At 49.3% G+C, this 21,404-nt stretch overlaps 1 protein-coding gene across 3 annotated transcripts in view; it reads right to left on the reverse strand.

Annotated features, from left to right (window-relative positions):
• The window catches only part of Tns3 (tensin 3), a 130,720-nt gene extending 109,695 nt beyond the window's left edge, over window positions 1-21,025 (reverse strand). Inside the window, exons 1-5 of one of the 3 annotated variants that reach the window (XM_032916075.1) lie at window positions 20,997-21,025; window positions 8,995-9,047; window positions 6,842-7,013; window positions 5,153-5,203; window positions 3,116-3,238 (exon numbers count right to left, since the gene is read on the reverse strand). In XM_032916075.1, the coding sequence (XP_032771966.1) occupies window positions 3,116-3,238; window positions 5,153-5,203; window positions 6,842-7,013; window positions 8,995-9,047; window positions 20,997-21,020 (423 nt within the window). In that variant the 5' untranslated portion in view covers window positions 21,021-21,025. Of the gene's footprint in view, window positions 1-3,115; window positions 3,239-5,152; window positions 5,204-6,841; window positions 7,014-8,994; window positions 9,048-20,515; window positions 20,610-20,996 lie in introns of those variants that run through there. The other 2 variants (XM_032916073.1, XM_032916074.1) reach the window with 2 other exon arrangements.
• Window positions 21,026-21,404: the final 379 nt, after the last annotated feature.

Consider the following 21,404-nt stretch of genomic DNA (forward strand, 5'->3'; position numbering starts at 1 on the left):
CTACAATCTGTGAGCTAAATCTCAAATCAAAACGGAATTAGTTTGTGAGATGTCTGAAAAGTCACGTGGAACTTGACTGCCGCCATCTTATCGCCTCCCTGGAGACTGGCTGCTTTGCTCCAGCGGCCCCCACCAACCCTGCAGAAAGAAGCAGGCTGGAAGGCATCAGCAGGACCCCGAGGCATGCAGAGCTGAAATAGTGCCTAGCTCCTTTGAGAAAAGTTAGCCAAACCAGAGTCCCAGGCACAGAAAGCCACACTGGCAGGTCACTAATCTGTAGCTCCCCAAATCTATTCTTTCCTTCCTTTAAAAAAAAAGTCAGTACTAGAGTTTAGACCTTGTACACACAGGAAGGCATTTTACAACTGAACTCCATCGCCCGTCCTCAGCTCTATTCCTAAAATCAAATAAATGAACAAGCTCAAGGTTTCCACAAAATCCACTGTTGTGTGAAGCTGGGCATTCTGGGAAATAGCAATGCAGACACCTGGCAGACTCTTGGCGGTGCGACCCTGGCTCCTTAGCCTTATGAAGTATGAAGCTACTAATGATACTAACGCATTTCTTTTGTTAGCTGGTGTTTGTCTTAACAACAGACATCACTTATAGGGAAACATCTGCTCAGCCAAAACCAGACCCTTTACAGCTGATGCCGTCAGTCATTTCTGGGGCACTAGCTACGGGTGCAAAGCAGAGGTGGGTGGAGGAGCGTCATGGCGACAGTCAAGACCTTTGACAGCTCATTTCAATAGCAGATCATCTAGACACGAAATAGCTGGGGAACTCTGACTCAAGCTACCTCTCAGACTAAATGAACCTATTACACACGGACCGAACACCTCGCCGGTGGCAAGAGAACGTGCCTCGAGGGCACAAGGGGACAGCCACAAGGATTGCTCATATATGAAACCACAAAGCAAATCCCAACAGAGTGAAGCCCGAATCCTACCAAGTCTTTTCTGACCACCATCATATGAAAAGTATAAATCAGAACGGGATGGTAGGTAGGTGGTCTTTCGAAATTCTCAAATATGCAGAAGTTAAGCAACATGTAACTGAACAGCAATTCAGTCAAACAAGGGGTTGGAAGGAAAAGTTAAAAATATAGTAAGACGTGGGCTGGAGAGATGGCTCAGTGGTTAAGAGCACTGGTTGGTCTCCCAGAGGAGCTGGGTTCGATTCCTGGCACCTGTATGCTGGCTCACAACCATCTGTAAATTCAGTTCCAGGGTATGAGATGCCCTTTTTGGGTCTCCCCTGGCATCAGGCATGCATGTGGTGCACAGACATATATTTAGGCAAAACAACCATGCACATTAAATAAACAAACATGAGACAGCTACAATGTCTCATGGTAATGTGGGGGGAAAAAAACCTTAAAATGACAGGAGTATTTATAGCAATAAACATCTATCTAAACAGGAAGATCTCAAATGGAGATCTTATACTTTGAGTAACTAGAAAAAGGCCAAACTAGGTCCAAAGTTAATATAAGAGAGAAAACAGAGAGCAAACAGAATAAAACAACAGACAACAGACAACAAAGCAGGCGACAAAACTGATTGCTTTGCTGTTGTTTGCATTTTGCTTGCTTGCTTTGAAGGTAACAGAAAATCAGCAAACCTTTGGCTAAGATTAAAAGAAGAGAAGACTCAAAAACTGAGAACAGAAATGAAAGGGAACCACCGCGGTCAACAGCACAAAACGCGAAGGCTCCTATGGACAACTGCAGGTGAAGAAAGTGGACAGCCAGGTGAATCGGGTCAGTCCCCCAACACACACAGCCAGCCCCACAGAAAACCTCAGTCAGTGCTGAGTCTCCTCCCATCAGGGAGATTGGACCAAAGACGTAAGGAAACGATGGCAATCCTAAAACTCTGCAAGAAAACTGAGGAAGATGGACACTGCCCAAACTCAAGGCTGGCCAAGTCTCCTGACATGATGCCTCAGCATATAACTCAGCGTCACGGGCCTGGTGCAGGTATACCACAGGCCTGGTGCAGATATGCTACGGGGGTGTGGGTGTACATGCTCCATCCTGCAGGGAGTGTGAGTGCCTGAGGATGAGGGAAGGCGATGGGTGTGCACTCCTCATTTCTGTCAGACTGAGCTCTATAAGAATTTTCACCTTCCAACCAGCTCTTAGCTCACAGGTTGTAGGAAAACACCGGTAGATGGGATCCACTCTTGGCCGTACACTCTTAAGATAGGAAACAGCCTTTAATACTTCCACGGTTCTGTTCCAAGGCTCAAAAGTCCTACACTCACCCCAACCAACATCTGCCGAGAACCTTCCTCACCACAGACTTCCAAACAAGGGGTAAGAAGCGGACGAACACTCCCGCAAGAAGCACGGCCTTTCACGTTGGGGATGGCTTGAGCACGCGTTTAAGGCAAAACGCAAATGCTGTAACACAGGGGAATGGCTACTGCAACCCAGCTCTACCCTGCCGCTGCCCTAGCCGAGACAAGTGTGTCTGTTAGTCACTCCGGGCATCTGTGAAGGGAGCAGTCACTGTGCAAAGCAAGCGGATTCCGGCCCTGCTGCCTGATGACAGTGAACCTTGGATGCCACCGGCAACCGCGATTCCAAATTAAAAGCTTACCTCTCAAGGCACATTTTCTGGGTATTTCAAACAATTTTAAAGCAATGAGTGCTCTATGGTAGGTAATGAAAGAAAAACATCAGAAGCCCATACACTGAACAAAGAGAGCCCAGAATTGCTTGCGGAAGGCGGGTCGAATCGAATATCTAGGTGGTGTTTTTCTCTTCGGTGACCCATGTGTTTTCAATTGTATTACCATTCAACTTCACTGATACGCCAAATGAACAAGAACAGAATGGAATGGCTAGGAGGGAGTTTCAGAAAGTTTCAGAAAGAAAGAAATTCTAAAGACAAGCCGAGGGTTAGGGGGTTCGTTTTATTTTGTTTGTTTGTGTCTGTTTTTAAGGATGCACCCTTCGTGGAACCTATCACACCAGGTGATGGGTACCCTGGAAACTAGGTGGTTTCAAGGAAAATCAGCCGGTGCCTGTGATCAGCCTCATCTTAATCCACTTGGCTCCTTAAATGCCCAGCAGGAACCCCAGAGCCTGCGGGAGCAGAGCACTCACCCTGCAGTGGATGACGACCACGTGCTGGGGGTCGCTGTTCAGCCAGGACTCCTGGGCTTTACATATGGTGCACATCTTGTCAAGCGGTGGTGCGTGCAGCTCGGGCCAGCCCACATCCATGATCTGCAAGAGAGAGAGAAGGGAGCTGCCTCAGTTTCCACCTCCTTGACCCTTCTGTGGTAATCTCACAGTGACATAATCCACTTGTCAGTCACAGGGGATGCTGGGTAGGCCTCTTCTGAACGCCAATGAGCACCTGTCTAGATTCCTTTATGGGAAAGAAAACACAGGCCACCAAGTTGTCCACAGGCCACCCCTCACCCAGGCACTGGTCTGCCCCTTTGTAGCGAGGTGACAATTCTCTAGAAGCCTTTCGGAGACATTAGTGGTTCAGAGTTGACTGTAGAGGAATCTAGGACCCCAAGATCTTTAGATTTTTTTTTTAACAGTGTCTGTGGCCCACAGTGCTGTCAAATATGACCCACTCAAGCTAAAAGGAAGTCTGGCAAGTACAGGGAACCCAATGCTTCCTGAGCTGTGCAGACCACACGTCAAGGACACCGAGCCCTCCAGAAGCCAAGGAGCACCTTCAGGCTTTGGCACAAGAATACAGAAAACCACTGAGATTTTGGCCAAAGCCCCCAGCAAGCCCAGCCTCTGGCCACATCCCTGGGAGAGCCACATGGGGGTGTTGTTTCTCCTCCAAGCCACATGGGGGTGTTGTCTGTCCTCCACTTTCTATTTTTCAGGGATGGGGTGGGCAGAGCTTTTTAATACATGAAAGTAATAGAAAGTTCAACAGGTTAGACCTCAGTAAAAGCAGCCAGCACTTCAGTTCCATGAAGCTCTGGGCCCTTTCCCTGTGCACCCAGCATAACCAAGACACATGTAAATTCTGTGCTGTAGTCTACTGTACTAGGTAGGCTGAAGGGACCTGATTCAAAGGGCCTGGGGCCAGAACTGTTTTAAAGTTTTGTTCAATTTCTGAGCATCCATACCCTAAAAGAAGCAAAATTGTAAATTTAACAATATTTGAACTTTTTGAACATAGCATTAGCACTCCAAAGTTTTGAGGTTTTCACAGCATTTTAATCTCAGGTTGTGGTATGTTCAGCCTGTATCATCCTATTTTAACGGTTGCAACCATTTTCATGTGTAGAATATACATGCAAACACACAGACACAGTCCAACACAGGCACACATGTTTGCGAATTAGTGAGCGGTGAGTGAAACCCGTGGGCTGCACTGCTCTTCTCACACGGATGTTTTACAAATGAGTATCCCTTCTCCAAATCAAGTAGGGCCAGTCGGGTTTTGATTATTTTTGTTGGTGCTGTTGTTTCGAATTCTGGAATATCTGCACGGATGTTTCTTGGAGACACACTCCAGAAAACAAGATAAATCAATTTGTTTCATATGCGCCATATGTATAAGCAATTTGAGGCAACCTTATATAATATTTTCAATAATGTTATATTGTACGCAGAGCAAAAATTTCCAGGGTGTGGAATTTTCTCTCCATGGTGTTATGCTGACAGGCCATAATATTTTGGCTTAAAATTTTTTTTAATTTTATTTTGTATGTGTCCCTGGGGGTGATATGTCCAAATAAGTACAGTGTCTGCAGAGAGCAGAGGCATCTGACCATCCTGGAGCAGGAATTACCTGAGCTGCTACTACAGGTGTTGAGACTCAAACTCAGGCCCTAAAATAAACGCCCTTAACCACTGAGCCACTGTTTCACGTCAAGTTTTAGCTTTTGAGTAACTTGGACTTTAGATTTTTCAGATAGGGGATGCTGGACCCCCCTTATGATCTATAAGTTGCTGCCACAGAAGGTAAGTGTAGTGTGTAGTCACCTTCTATGAAGCTATTATTTTTAATTCTAAAAGTAACCAAAGGATATAAACGATCCATAATATTTCATAATATCAAGCTATGCGCCACAAAGGCCTACAAGAAACAACTTTTGCACAAGCAAAACATGCATCGCTGACGTTTTACAAAGTCAAAACATAAAGAAGTCAATTCCATACCTTTGGATTAAGCTTTGTAAGGTCGTATCTCTTCTCTGAAAGGTTTAATACCTGCAAAGAAACCAAAAGCTTTTAGATAAATTGTGGTTCTCAAAGAGGAAGGAGACAACTGCATTTTAAGGAGACCAAAAAGGATGGAAATGCACAAATGTATGTGTGGTCAGTCACAGAATAAAATGGCACAGGAACCTTGTGAATCCTGCATTTTTCTTTTCTTAACTAGAATCAAAACGGGGAAGGAAACTTTTCCTTTTTTGTTTGTTTGTTTGTTTGCTCTGCTTTTAAAAAAGTCTCAATGGCTACAGACATCTTAAAACACAAAGAGTGTGTACACCCACATTTACACAGTAGCTCTTCTAGGTCCTGCTCAGCACAAGAACTACCCTGGGGGCAGCAGTAATCCCTCATCAGAAGAGGAGCGAGGTATGGAAAGCCTTAGCTTGAGACCTGTCTGTCACTCAGAAACCATAGCTGTCTGTGGACCCGAGTCCTACAGAAGACCACAAAGTCCTATAAAGGACACATGGTTCCTCCCTAACGCGGCCCCAGCTACGTTCCAGGCCCACTCTGGGTCAGCCCCACGCCTGCCCTGCCTGAATCATCGGCACTCTGCTGCCTTTCATTGGAGGAAACAGAACACCATATCCTGACCGTCTGCATCACTGTAAGTGGCTTCTATGAAAGGCCAGCGGGTTTGAGGATGCCCGCAGCAGTCTCTTTAGGAAGGGTTGGAAGAAAGGGACTACCCTGGGGACAGCCTCCAACTGAAGGAGCTCTGGTCTTGAAGAGGCTGTCCTGGAGGCAGAGAGGCGGCTCTGGAGATGTCTCATGAACGACATAGCCATCCATCCATCCTGGGGGTCTACGATGCTACTCCCCTGCCCATAACCAGGCTGGACCTCAGGAAGTACAAGTCTACTGTTGGAGGTCACTGGGAGTCCACACAGAGACTCTCCTGGAAGCCACAGCTTCCCCACCGAACCTAACTGTGTGTCTAGCCATGGGAGAAAGCTGCTAAGGGTGACAATAGCCTCCTTGTTGTCTCTGTAAGATTAGCTCACCCTAGATAAGGCGGCAGCATGAGAGAAGGTGCTAGAAGCTGTCATGTAATGTGAGAGGTGATTATAGCAGCAAGAAAAGAGGCTCCCTATGGCTGGCAGCCCTAGAAGAGAGCAGAGCCAATCAGAGAGAGGAGCGTGAGATTCTTCTACTTCTGCTCCAATACGGTCTCCTTTATCTGATACACACAGGGTGGGAAACTGACTTACCTGTATTTGCCCCCAGGACTGGCTTGTTTCTCGGACACCCACCTGCTTGCCTTTCGAACGCACTAGAGAGCAGGAGGAGACAAGGCTGCCTCCCAACACCAGAGATTCTGACTGGGAATCCTTACATTCCCATTAGCCAGTCTTACTGATGAGAAGCCATGCCCAGCGCTGGACAGAGGCATCAGCCACCAGTACAGTCAACTGTCACAGCCCAGGACACAACAATAAGAGCAAAGATAGAAATGGAAGGATACAGAGCATGGCCAACCCCCACCCCTAGACTCAGGAGTCAGATTCCAGTCCCCAAACCATTCCTCAGTTGTAAGTCAGGCACAGGGACACCCCTGGCCCTAACAGGTGTCCTCTGAGGGACTCCTGCCTCCAGCCCGTCTGCCACACCGTGGCTGCCATCCCCACTCACCAGGTAGTTGTCTCCATGCTTAGACTTGAGCATGCGCGTGACTTCCTGCAGGCTGTGCAAGTAGGACTCCTCCGAGCAACTGGCAGGGAAGGACACTGCGATGATACGCTCGGTGACATAGGTAAGGTCCAGTTCGTGGCTGTCCTCCATGGCTGAACTCAGGACCACAGGCCTGCAAGAGAGGAAGAGGCGGTCAATAAAAGGATACAAGAAAACGGATGAACATTTATCCACTAGGGTCTCAGGAGAGCGCTGGAAAGAGCAGCTTCCTGGGAATCGCATTCCGGGCCACTTACACTGCTCCTCACTCGCTGGGATATGTAAGATCTATGTAAGGAGCAGACACAGAGACTAACTACTGCGAATAGGCTTGGGAGAGATTCAGCAAAGAAGGCAGGGCCAGGGTAGACAGCATGTGGGCACATGGGGAGGTGTGGGGAGGTACGGTAGGTTCCACAGTTTGCCTAGATTTGCTCTTTGCTAAGGCATCAGGGCCAGCATGAGGCAGATAACAGGGTGGTATAGGACACAGAAGTGATTGCTGCCTCTGGGGGAAAGGCTAGAGAAGTAGACCGGATAAATTGCGGGGATGCGAGGAGAGACAAAAAGCCTAGAGACGAGGCTAACCCCAGCTCTGGAAGGTGGCTGAGTCAGAACATGATGAGCGGCCGTTCTGCTGTGAAGGAACTCTTCTCCCAGACAGGCTCTGTGGGGAGAGCCCCGAGAGAAAAGGACGCAGATGCCTACACTCAGGAGCAGGACGCAAGAGGGATCCAAGAGACATGGCACAGGGCTAAGCCCCAGAGAAAACACTGTAAGTGAAACCAGAGTGGGGTGTCACCTACTGACCCTGCTGCCACCACTCCCAGGATGTCTGCCTGGGTTTGTTTTCCCTATGTTTACTGTCTGTGTTTCTGTCTTTCCTTGACATTCAGAAAAAAGAAAGAAAGAAAGAAAGAAAAACATTAAAAATGGTTCAGCAAACTCCATGCACCCATCCATCCTTCGAATCACCATCATCCCCTGGTGTTGTCCCTATGCACCCCTACACAATACTGACACCTTACAGCCTGCGCCAACATTCGGTCAGCGTCTACCCAGAAGTCTATTCTATTCTTGCAACTACTCTGAAGAACGCCTAGATACTTTTTTGATCTTTAAAAAAAAAAAAAAAAAAAAAACTAACAATGCCAGACATGGTGTCATATATCTTTAATCCCAGTACTCAGGAAGATCTCTGAATTTTTGAGTAGCCTGGTTTATATAGGAGTTCCAGGCCAGCCAGAGCTGCCCACTGACACCTTGTCTTAAACAAATGATGGATGGATAGATGGAGAGATGGAGGGATGGATGGCTGGATGGCTGGATACATATATTCATATATACATACTAAGAAAACCATGGTAGTATAGATTTTTATATTTTATTAAATTACCTATAATACCATTATCATACCTAAAAGTAGAAACAACCTCAAGTATCAACACCATTAATCTGTTTTCTTACAATTGACTTGTTTAAGCATTTTAAAAGATTTTTTCCATCTTATTCAGCAAACACTAACGTAAGAGTTTCAATTATCTTTAAAAAATAAACCAAATGAATCAGTAATAATAACAACAATAAAGGTAAAGTGACCTCTTACAACTATCCCAGTCCACAATGAGGGGCCTCCCAAAGGTTCTGCATGTACCCTGAGCTGAAAGCCACCTCTCCTGGCCACTGGCCTGCCAGCAAGCAGTCCCCCGGGGCTCGCTGTTCCCTGGGCCATGCCAACCCATTCCTCACCACTGATGTCATACAATCGATCAGAAGTCAACAATGTCACCATTTACCAAAAGACAATCACAGATGTTTCCATACCGCGATGCAGGCTTATGATGTCATGGGTAAGATTCAGAAACGGTTACAAATGAGATGTTTTAACTTTGATGATTAAGTCTTGAATCAGTAGTTGCAGGATAGACTGGGGTGAGCATAGCACTTGGCATGTGCCAGGCTATGGGTCCAACCAACCCCTGGCATGCCTCCAAAATACCACTATGATTACTACAAAATAAATAATCAGAATATCCTAGCCTCCTTTCCGGAAATGAACTCTGACCCATGACCAAGGACATAGGAATGAGCTTCTTTCCCATAGAAACACTCACCTTGAAGGCTTGTCACAGCGGAGAGGAGCAGATGGTGTGGAACCTTCAGGAGCCTACGAAGAGCAAAACATGAGTCCTTTTGAGATTTCCTTCCACACCAGCCCATACGGCAACTTGGACCCACCACCCAGCCATGCCACCACCACTGCCACCAGGAAGAAATGACAGCTGTCCCACGGCTTAATCATCAATGATAAGCAAACACTGTCACTCCCATCTTCTTTATCCGGGGAAGGTGTACAGAGTATCCGAGAACTTCAGGCTGCCCACAGAAAGGCAGCAAGCAGGGGATGGGGAGACCACCCTCTCCAGGGCTGGGCAGCCACAAACTCGACACATACAGAAGACTCTGATGTGGTCACGGAGGTTCCCCTGCCCCCGTCAATGTGAGCCGTAGTTGCCAATCATGGGTTCGTGGCAGCGACTCCCAGCAGTGCTAAGTCTAACTCCGGTTCACGGCGGGTATAAAAGGTTGTGTTGCACACCAAAGTCACATACACGTTGCTACAGGAGCATTATGAGTGTTCGTGGGGTTTAGGTCACAGGGCACTGCCCCCAAACAGGCTCTCTGACCTCTTTGTCACCTGGAATCGATGAGTAAAATGTCTCTCCATACTTCAGAAGAAAGGTTGATGCTCAGTGAGGGATAGGTCATATCATAGCCAACATATGCAGGAGGAGTAGCCTAGCCATGCCCCCTCAAGGCACTCTAAAGTACTCTTCCTGCCCCATGCTCTATGCCCCGGAGAGCCGGGGGGGGGGGGCAGAATCCTATTAACATCCACCCCAGTAATCACTCAGAAGCATCTGCACTAATTCCAACTAATATCTGGACTTCCCTCCAGTCGGTGTGATTTATAGGGGCAGAAAATAAATGTTACAAATAGATTTTAAAAAAAAAAGCTGTTTTCCCAAAGTCATCCCAACTCAAAGCCTTCTGGGAAATCAGAAACCCCAAATAGGAAAGCCCTGCCTCCCAGGCAGAGGCCAGGACCGACACCCTGCTTGGGAATCAGGTATTGAGAGCATTCAAGTGTCTGTCTGTACTCCACAGTTCCTTCTCCCTAGGCTCGGGGAGGCTGCTCCTCTCCCCTGTTAGATGACAGAGCCAGGTTCCCCCTCTGGACCCCTGAGGGTCACTGACATGCTCCGTGCCATAGCTTGGAACTCTGTGTAGCCCCAAGTGACCACAGCCTATTTACTGCTCATACGTAGCTGGAGTCCTCCTGCCTTCAGAACTTCCCTGTGGGCCTTCCAACCCATTCCTATACCCTTAAATCTATAGAAAACTCCAGGGAGATCTTGGTGCCCCTCAGAATGCAGGAACTGAACTTGGGACTCAGATGTTATCGGAGCAGAATTTGTATTTATTAGAATACAAAAAAAAAAAAAATCCAGAAAGCTCTACAAAGATTCTGTACAAGTGTTACGGATTTGTAAACTGAGGGATTTGTAAATTTAGTCCTGATTTCAAAGGACACTGTGAGTGTATAGGACAAGCATTTAGGACTGTCAATTCTCAGCAGGAATCCCCAAACAATGAGAGTGGGTGGCAGGAGACTTGCAGACCTTGTTTACATAACTGCAAAGGGCAAACAGAGAAGGAGGAGCTGTGACTAGAAAACTGTACAACTCTGCAGGCGCCTTGGATGTTCAATAGAAATGCATCCTGGGGGCTGGGATTTAGCTCAGTGGTAGAGCGCCACCTAGGAAGCGAAGGCCCTGGGTTAGGTCCCCAGCTCCAAAAAAAGAACCAAAAAAAAAAAAAAAAAAAAAAAAAAAAAATGCATCCTGGGTCTCCGAGAGCCAATGAGGCCTGTCAGAGCTCGGGACCTCACCAGCACACAAGAGCAGATGCTCCTCCACCCACAGTGAGGGGTGTCCCTGAGAAACCCACCCAAAGTGGAAAATACCAAAACCAAAACAAAGCAAAACAAAACTGAATTTAGGGTTTGGAAAGAAGGCTCAGCAGTTTGGAGCGCATCCTGTCATTCTGGAGGACCTGTGTTCAGTTCCCAGCACCTGCCCTGAGCAGTTCACATCTATAACTCCAGCTCCAGGGACTCGGAGACCCTCCTCGGGCCTCTGTGCACCACCAGCACATGCACAGCCTACACAATATGGCCAAACACACATACACACGCACTAAAGATTAATTCAAATTAAATAGGTTTAATACATCTAACCTGGAGAATAACTGGGCACCAGTAACAAAGAGGTCACCATGACCCTTGGGATCAGACAGCTGACCAGATAGAGCCGGCGAACACTGCATACCGAAGAAATCATACCACAGAGCGCAAGTCCAGGAAAAGATCCAAGGTCGAACCAATATGATTTCTACTGAGAGCTCATCACTTTTCTACCACGAGGGGGGCTCAAGTCCAACCATCCTAAGTCAGGATCACTGGTACATGGACCTCTCACACAACAGACAACCACGTCTAGGCACGGACGGACGGAATGCTGGATGCGGCCTGGAATGGCCGCAGGTTCTTTCAAGGACACAGATCTTCGACGATTCCCTCTTACATTTCTGGAAGGTTTTTTTTTTTTTTTCCCGCTTTTTGTCTGTTTGTTTTGTTTTGTTTTCTACCAAAGAACGCACATCACATCTGAACAGGGAGAAAGCCACCGTGCCTGCAGCCAGCTGGGAGACACTGCCAGTCTCACGTGTGACCGTTACACTTCTCCCCACCACCCAAAGGGCTGTTCCTGCCTTTTGTGCAAAGGAGATGATGTCAGGCAAGACGGAGAACGGAAGGAGCTGAAGGTGGATCTGAGATGCTCTTGGACCTGGAGCAAGAACCCCACCAAAGCGCAGCTGCTCACATGCAAACCTGGCTAAGAGGCCATGGAGGACTCGGTAGGGCTTCAACCTTCCTTACAGCTGTGGTCCGGCCACATCACCTGGACCTGGTGCCAGGACCACCCTACCACCCTCAGCCCCTCATAATCAAAATCAGACATCAGGACAGGATCTAGTCATGCTTCCAGGTAACCTAGTGATTGTAACCACATCGCTGGAAGGCATCGCTGCCCTGCTGAGTGGTGTGTGTCCCCAGATTCGGGGACATCGATTCATCACTTCAGGATAAATGCATGAAGGCTGGACACTAGGACCATGGCTCTGGGGTTGCTGTCAGCCTGGGCTCAGTCACTATCCTAAGCACCGATTTCTCCTGCAAAAAGGGCAGGTTTGAGGGTTCTGTTTCACTCAGCCACACAGAGCCATTAGCTTCCAACTATTAACAAAAGACCAGGAATCTTAGTTAAAACACAAGCTGAATTTCTCACTCCTTCCATTGTGCTGCCGTCACGGAGCCAAACAGAATGCATACATGCCCTCTCCAAAAAAGCAGGGAAGAAACAACGTAAGAAACCCTGTGTACGGAAGACTAGTGTTACAGAATCTCAGATTTGCATCTGCTTATTACAACTAGGAAGGGCTCATAGCGACAGAGTGCTGGATTTATAGCAAAAAGCAAAGAAAAATGTTCCCTATATCAACCTCTTAACAGGCCTCTCTGAGTGGAGAATGTCACAGGTAAATCTATGCTGCTCACTGGTGATAGGTGAAACTGCCCTGGTCTCTACACCTGTCTTACCACCACGCCAGGCCATCCGCTCACTTAGGCACACCATGCTGAGACCCAGGCTGTGGTCTAACCCTCCTCTCCACTCGGGAGGAGATTTAATCCTTGCTTAAGTTTGGTCAGGAGGGATCAGTATCGTCTTCTTCTGTGACTGAGTCATTCCTACATTAACAGGCTAATGGGTCATCTGCAGCCGGCCTGCCCGAAGAACTGCTCTACTCTGTTTCTTTAGGTGCTCCTCTTGCCATGTGACACGGTCTGCAGTGCAAGACTTTGCACAGACCCTACTAGCAAGTGTGGTGGTTAGAGTACCTTCCAACCGAACTCCGCGACCCAAGTTTAGAGTGACCCTTGGTGAGACCTTTCAAAAGCAGCCCCTAAGAAGACCTCTCCACCCCAGAACCATGAACTAAACTAAAGAAAAACTCATTCCAAGGATGGGGAGACGGCTCAGTGGTTAAGATTGCTTGCTGTTCTTGCAGAGGACCTACCTGGGCTCAATTCCCAGCACCACATGACAGCTCACAACCGCCTGTAACTCCAGGTCCAGGAGTTCCGAGAGCACCAGCACCAGACTTACACATGGTGTGCAAACATGCATGCAGGCAAAACATGTACACATATACAAAAATAAGTATTTTTAGAACAAACTTCAAATAGTAAGCAAGCATTTGTTCTCTAGAAATTACACAGGCTATGTGTGTGTGTGTATGTGTGTCAGACATAGATGGTAACAAAAACAGACGAAAACGCCCCCACGTCCAATTTCTTCGAGCATCCTATAGTTTTCAAACTTTAAATCATAGTTATCATTTTACCATGAGTCACAGCACACAGCCTCGTAGTGTATCCAAAAAAAAAAAAAAAAAGACAAAACAGGAGATTCACTGGCCTGGCCAGACCACTCAGTTCTCCCTCTGAGCTTCATTTTCAGTTTAAACCCACATGGAGAATGTGTGACTGTTAGATGCTGGCACAGGAAGCAGGCATTGGGCAGGCCTGGAATCCTAGCCTTGGCAAGGCTGAGGCAGGAGCTGTTGAGGTCAGCCTGGGATGCAGAATGAGATACCGGGCCAACAGCAGCTATATACTGAGACGACCACCACGACAAACACCACCACCGCCACCACCATGACCACCACCACCAACACGACCACCGCCACCACCACTGCCTCCACCACCACCACCACCACCACCACCACCCACCACCACCACCACCACCACCACCACCACCACCACCACCATCACTGCCACCTGCAAAAATAAAATAAATGCACAGGAGTGCTGCCCTCCCTAGTATAAGGAGACTGGGGGGAAGGTAATTAATCTCCAGGTGTGAGTGTCCCTGAGGGCCCAGGACCTGCTCACACTGAGACGGACTATCCGATTCCAGCACCTATGGATCCAGCTTGATGCCACTCATGCTGACCACATGGTACAGTGACTGCGTGCAATCTGAAGTCTTGCACATTATATCTACTGACAATTTGTTTTAAATTCCCAACCGTAAGATTTCGGAGGATGGGGCCAACCGGAAGAGACTATACAGAATGCACCATCCTGGCCCCAACCCCGGTCCAACCTGAGTTGAGCCACCTAGATGCTAACTTCATAAACTGTCCAGCAACTGAAGGGTTACGTGAGGTGCCTCCCACTGGGACCCACCACGATTCACAAAGGAACATCTTCCATCACATCTGAATGAGGGAATGAGGCAGGAAAGAGGGGTTCTGTCTGGCCCCAACCAATTCCTATCTAGTCCTAACAGACTTCTGAGCCATTATCTGTGGTCAGACAGAACTCAGTGCCCTCCAATACCCCAAGCTCCGGTCCTGTGTGTGCTGGCCCCTTGCCTCCTGCTGGAAACCCAGCCCAGGCCTGGCTGCCTGCAAACTATGTTCAGTACTCGGCAGCCCCCAGAGCCTAGACCCAAACCTTCTCACAGACACCACCGGCCCTGGGCTCCACATCGGCATGTAAGGGCTCTATGCCTAGAACCACTCACGGAGCGTGCAGTCAAACCCCTGAAAATGGCTGTGCTGCAGAAATGCATGGCGAGGTCACTTGCTCTGGCTGCCCATGCGTCCCCAGAGACTTCCTGAGGAAGACCAATCATGAGCCACTGCTGGCGATGACCAGATCTCGAACAAGAGGAGTGCACAGGTGGACACTGTCCTTACCAGAGTCTGTCCTTACCGCACCTCTCACCCTATTGGCAGGATCTTATCGCAGCCTTCACTGTCCACAGGTGCTGAGGAGAAGAGTGGAGGAGGCCAGGCAGCATCCGTGCTCAAGGCTAAACTTCTGCCCCGTGGCCTTGCTCCGGCTACACTGTCCTTTACGTAAGGCAGTCTTCCCTGCAGTTTCAGTGCTCACCCTGGCCCCACCACTCTGGTCACCACTATCTTCTTATAAAACAACAACAGCTATTGCAACAAGCACTTGGAGGCCAGGCTAGCCCAGAAACCCACCAAGAAGATAAAAAGCAGAATGTGGTAAAGATTTAAATTTGAGCATAGTCATAGCTTAGGGGGCCGGAGAGAAAAGGCACAGCTCTGCTCTCTAGGATCTGAGTTCAGTATTGTTGACACGAGGCTGCTTAAAACTGCCTTCAACTCCAGATCCAGGGGGCCCAGTGTGCTCTCTGGCCTCTTGTGGGTACCAACACATAATAACACACCCATAATAACACATAATAACACTCATGCCTGTACACACACATGCACGCTTTAAAAATAAATCTAATTTGCTAAGTAATTCGAACTAATTTCTTCTGCTAACGGTGATCATTTTGTATCACGTACAGTAAATGGAGCAATAGCAGCTTTTCACCCATGACTACAGACCCACATGCCTCTCTCAAGAGAGCACAAGGACCCCGTGGGTCATGAGACTCTGTGTGGACAAATCACAGGATCTGCATGCTCTGTGTGTGTCAGGTAGGACGGGGAGCACGTGTGAGACGGCATGGAAGCGAGGGCATCCTGCTCCAGGATGAACCACAACCTTCGAGGACACAGGCTCCACATGTGGACATCAGGGCCCCTGTAGCCCTGGGTAAGGTGAGATCACCCTCCCAAGGCTATGTCTTTGTGTCATTTGGGGTTAGAAATCCACACAGAAGGGCTGGAGAGATGGCTCAGCGGTTAGGAGCACTGACTGCTCTTCCAGAGGTCCTGAGTTCAATTCCCAGCAACCACATGGTGGCTCACAACCATCTGTAATGAGATCCGATGCCCTCTTCTGGTGTCTGAAGACAGCTACAGTGTACTCATATAAATAAAAATTAATTAAAAAAAATAAAGAAAGAAAGAAATCCAAACAGAGCTTGGTAGGAAAAATAAAGGCGTTCACAGAGTAATAGCCTAGTGTGCTAGCCACTGCCGTGTCCTGCAGTACACTTGTCACACCTGTAATGTAGACAACATCGGAGGCGAAAGCCCATTCATTCACCGTGCACTCTGCCACACTCCAAGTGTTACTCGGTGTGGCACAGCAGGAAAAACCTCCACGACAAGGACGCCTTTCTCTGCGAGCTTGAACCATGGCTCCATTCCCAGGAGGAAGGAGCCCAGATTGAGCTGTCTCACATGTGGTAGACCCGAGCACATCCTTTCTACACAGAGAAGGCTGTGTGCACATAGGGTCCTGGTGGTGCTGATGCTGGTGAAATACTAGGCATAAGGCGGCCATGGGAAAGGTCCCAAGGGACTGTCACCAAAACACTTCCAGAGTCATCGTCACCTGAGCTGCTAGCTGAACACCACGTCAAACACCAGCTGGACGCAAGGAAAGATGTGAGGTACACACATACTCACCCACCACCCTGTAGCCTCAAATGACCCAAGACTGATGACAGACAGAACACCAGTCACTCTGAGAGAAAACTTGAAGCTGCCCAGGGCACCCCATCCAGCAGGAAGCCTGGAGCAGGCAGAGTCTGCTCACCAATGCTCCCCTTTAGAGGTAAGGTCTGGGGATTGACACACACCCCAGCCTTTGCAAAAGAAGTGCCTTTGGATACACCACAATTTGGCTTCGCTTGTGTCTGTGGCAATGTTGCGTCCAATCAGAATCATGGAACGGTAACAGAATTTGACACCAGGTAGCCCCAAATGTGACTATGCACCTCCTCCCCTGCAACCTCATAGCTGTGGGACCCTAGGCAGGAATACGCATGAGTTCAGATGAACTCATACACAGAATGGGACAAAGGCTCCATGGCCTGCTTTATTCCAGGAATAAAGACAAAAATGTCCAGCCCTTGCCTGATGCTAATATCCCCATACAACTGTTGTTATTCCTAGGCTTCGTGCTGTATTGGGATGTGCCCAACACTGCAGTCTCCCTTCCCTGAAACCCCACACTGCTCAGGGTACAGCAAGTTCAGAGCCACGGTCCATGCTTGTGCTCCAGCCGGTAGCCAGGGACTGTGCACCAGGAAGAGTTCAACAGCCATTGGTTCCTGCCTCCACTGAAGCACGAACCACTCGTCACGCAGGGTCAGGGGGCCAGTCGGACAGTATGAGCTGGTAGCCAGGCTCCTTGCCGCCAAAAGAGGTGAGCACTGCGCATTAAGGCATTTTAATAGACCCCGCAGTCACATAATTTGTACAGAAAACAAATGCTGTGATTGTTCTGTTTTAATAGTTGCTATTACTGTGTCATCCTCACAGGTTATCTATAACTAGAAAACATAGCATATGTTTTTCTGCCATCCCAGGTATCCTGGGTCTTGAGACACATCCCATGGGAGGGGCACCTCTGTGACTCTGAGGCTGAATTACAAGCATCACATCTAAGGGCACTCCCATCCAAGCAGAGCCAAGGACGTCAGGCGAGCTGTGGCTTGGATGCTCAGTAGCCTCCTTTGACTAGAACATTTGTGCGTCCTAAGGGCTTTTGTCAAAATCGGTGCTCAGAGAACACCTAGCATTGCAAACGATGCAGCAGCAGTCAGGCCTGGTAGGCAGCCACAAGGGCTGCAGCAGAGTCTAACAGACCCCGTGCATCTCACCACTCTGTTTTCCCTCACCACCCCCTGGCAGACTGAGTCCCATCCAACTCTGGGTATCATCAGGGCAGAGTCATCCGGGACGCATGACCAGAGTCAGATACCCTTCACCCCCAATGACTCTGGATTCAGGAGCCGCCCTCCGGGACAAGCACTGCATCAATTTCTGGCTGAAGGAGCAAGGGACCCGGGCCTAGAGGACAGGAAACAACAGGAGGAGTGAGAAGAACTTTTCCTACAGAGCTGCTGTAAGGCCAGAGCCTGTATCTGGAGCTGTGTGACCCAGGATGGGTGCCTCTCCATCTTTATGCTTCAGGCTCCTTGACCATAAAATGGGTTACTAAATGACGACAATCTTTTCAAGTCCTTCCTTCCAAGGATTAGAGCAGTGTGGTCTGCTGCATCCTCCCAATGGTGCCAGCCACAGAATAAATAAATCCATGACTGCTGTCTCCAATAAGGCTTTTCTCTAGGGAGGGGTATCAGTGACCCAGAAAAGAAGGAACTCTAGATAAAGGCTCAGTGGGCAAGCAGCCTCCTGGAACCGGACGGCAGGAGCTTCAAAGGAATCTTCGTAGGGAGCAACTGACTGATGGGAAATCCACTGGGAACAGCTTGCTTGTAGCATACAGCCCCCCTGACCCCACCCCGGTGTTCTAGTCAATGCCTGTGCACACTTCTAGCACAGCATCCTTCACAGGTGGGTGTCCCGTTGCCACAGGGTAAAAAGCAGGTTCTCAGAATGTCCACTGAGATAACAGTGAGCTGTCCTGCCTGACGGTAGTCTTCAGTCACTCTGCTCAGTCCTGCTTCACCTACCCCAGGGTCTTTGCACATGCTGTGCAAAGCCTAGTATGCTCTAAGCCAGGAAATCCAAGTTTCACTGCTAACTCCATAGACTCCTTGAGGTCTCCTCTCATCAAATATGTAATATCTTCCCAACAAAGGGGTGCCTGGTCTTCCTGTCCTAACAAGCCAGGATTTTGTTTATACCTTAGCTATGTATTACGCTGACTGCAGCTACATGGAAATAACCTGTGTGGGTCTGTCTGTCTGTCCGTCTGCCTGCATGCCTGCCTGCCATCTGGGTATAGAATCCAGAACCTCTCCACCACTGAGCTCCACACGCGCTCAGCCTAACTGTGTAAATTCCTTTCTGCACACTGCACTTGCGTGCTGACATAGCAGAGGCATTGAATGTGGTCCCCAGAGGCCTCTCAGCCTTTGGCCCACCATACACACGGGACCTGTGAAAGAAAGAGGAAACAGGCACGGACCCCAGTGCGTCCAGCTAACTAGCCATTCTAAGCGGTGTGAGGACTGCTTTCACACTCCCGCGCTGGACATTGAGCAGCTCGGCAGACCGGCACCTCAGGTCAGTATGCTGTGCCTACTAGGGGGAGGGGAGAAGCGGTGGCTGCAGGAGCCCCAGCCTCACTCAGGCTGCCTCAATACTATTCTCTGTCCTCCTTGGTGACTGTCTCCCCGTGCAGCACAGCACCCCTGAACATAGGCCGTGGCCCCTCTATGCAGCACTAGCCAAAGAGGCACCAAACCAAAGCAGATAGGGCAACTCCTTTCCCAAGGTCAAGGAGGTCTCAGGACAGCCAGGATGTGCTACATCTTCCCCGAATAATTAGGGAGAAGACAAAAGGTGTTCTGCTTAGTTCCGGGGGAGGAAATCTGGGCTAGGGTTGAGCAGGCAGCAAATAGCACATCCTGTGTCACCAGGCCTCTGCACTGTTCCTAACAGTCCAACCAGCACAGACACGAGCAGTGTCATGGCTCTGTGGAAAGAAACAACAGCAGCAATGGCCAAAAGTACCAGGAAGCTGGCTATGCAGCTGATGACGGAGCACAGACCACAGTGCTGGAGCCCAAGGGGGGGGGATATGGTTGCTCAGGGCCTGGGCTGAGACGTTGTCTCACCACACCACAGCTGTTCTGCCTTCCTCACAAAGTCAGGGGCCATGGCAGCCTTTTCCAAAAGCCCCAGCTGCACTCAGAACTAAGATACCCGCCTTCTGCCTCCCCATACTCAAGACATGGGAGAGGGGCAAACTGTGGAAGCCAAAGGCCCGTTTGTAGCCAGCTCTCGCACTTAACTGCCCAGCCTGGCGATAGAACTGACTTGGTTCCTTTATCTGTTAAGGAAAGGCAAAGCCGCCTTTGCAAGATTAAATCAGACAGATTACAAGAGGCTAAAAACAGCATTCGTGGGGGTACTAAGCACACAGTACTACTCATTAGCATAGGTGATAAGTAAACGAGAGCTATGTACCCAGTCATTTCACTCGCACGCCCCCATCAGGTTTTAGGCTCCTGAAATGCATTCCCCCCCACGTGAGGTCTGGTGTCCTAGTGCAGATTCACTAGTCACTGCAAAGCTGCTTTGACCACAGTCCCCCCTTCTGAGGAAGAAGTGAAAGCTCAGGAAAGGAGCGATGTAACGTTACACGGCCAGTAAGACTCTCATTTCTACTTCCAGGAAGGTAACACAGGAATAAAAACTATCGGAGTTGCCCAACTTCATTTTTCTCCCCTTCTCTCCTTCTTCAACATGAGCAGCAATGGTAGACAGTACCAGGGGGAAAAAACACTCATTCAGACGCTCAGCTCTGTCTCTGAGTCCCACTCCAAGAAACAGATTGCTGAGGTCTCACGTGTGGCCATTTGTAACCCATGATTCCCAGAGATCTGGACACAGCCAGAAGGCCTGGCTGGTATACGGCCATATGGAACACAGTGAAGAAAGCGCTGATGAGTGTGGAGGAGGCCAGGACTGACCAGGGAGACAGAGATGCACACACACACATAACACATCGTGATGGTCCACATTCTCTCTGTACTGAAAAACCTGGGGCCGGGGTACAGTTGGCAGAGGAAGGGCACCCAGGGACCATGAACTTACTGTGCTCAGTTGTGCGGTCATGGGGCTACTTCTCCTTCCTGAAATAGCCGCTCTGATTAGCGTGACTTCTGGCTCCTCCTGCCACTCTGCGAATGCCCCTCTTCCTGCTAAAGCCTCTGTCCTGAATCTAGGAGAGGATACCAGCAGGCGGGAGGGCCCTACAAGTGTGGGAGGCTCCAGGGCCTAAGTCAGGAGCTGTGGGCAAGTGTGTGAGGCAGGGCATGCATGCATGCGCACTGACAAGGACGCTGTGCGCCTGAGGCTCTGGGCCAGCCTGCCAAGGGCCTGCAGAACAAGAGCAGTGCTGACTGGGGACAGCCGGCAGACCAGGAAGGGCTGCCTGGTGCTTTGCGAGCGGCTCTGTGCCAACCTCGGGAGGTGGGGCTACTGTGTCCTTCTACAGTCGTCGAAGCAGCCTACAGAGGACCTCCCCTCCGAAGGGGCAGAAGAAGCATTGCCCCTAGCAGCGCGTGACACCTACCTGCTTCCCAAACAGCTCCCTCATTCTCTCCCCTGTCCTTGGTCTCTGCTTCTTCCAAACAGAACCGGAGAGGGTTCATCAATAAACCGTACAATCCAGCAAAAGTTTAAAAATGAAAGCAAACAAGGAAACAAGTACTGAAAACCAGGGCCGGAGCACAAAGGAAAGACCTTCGGAAGGCTGGCTTACGGCAGGTACATGCTCTGCTTGTTCCCAGCCTCCAGGCCAGAACACTAAGGGAAATGTTAGCTGGGCACATACGTAGAGCTTGGTGACAGCGGGGACTTTAAAGGCTGAGCAACTGACGGAGTCTGGGCTTGATCTATCACCTGGCTAAGAGCAAGACAGTAATCAGCCAGCTTGTCCTTGTCCACGGCCGTCAGAAGTGCCGCGGCAGCTGTTCAAACG

Source organism: Rattus rattus, chromosome 11 (genome assembly GCF_011064425.1).
Source record: "Rattus rattus isolate New Zealand chromosome 11, Rrattus_CSIRO_v1, whole genome shotgun sequence".
NCBI lineage: Eukaryota > Metazoa > Chordata > Mammalia > Rodentia > Muridae > Rattus > Rattus rattus.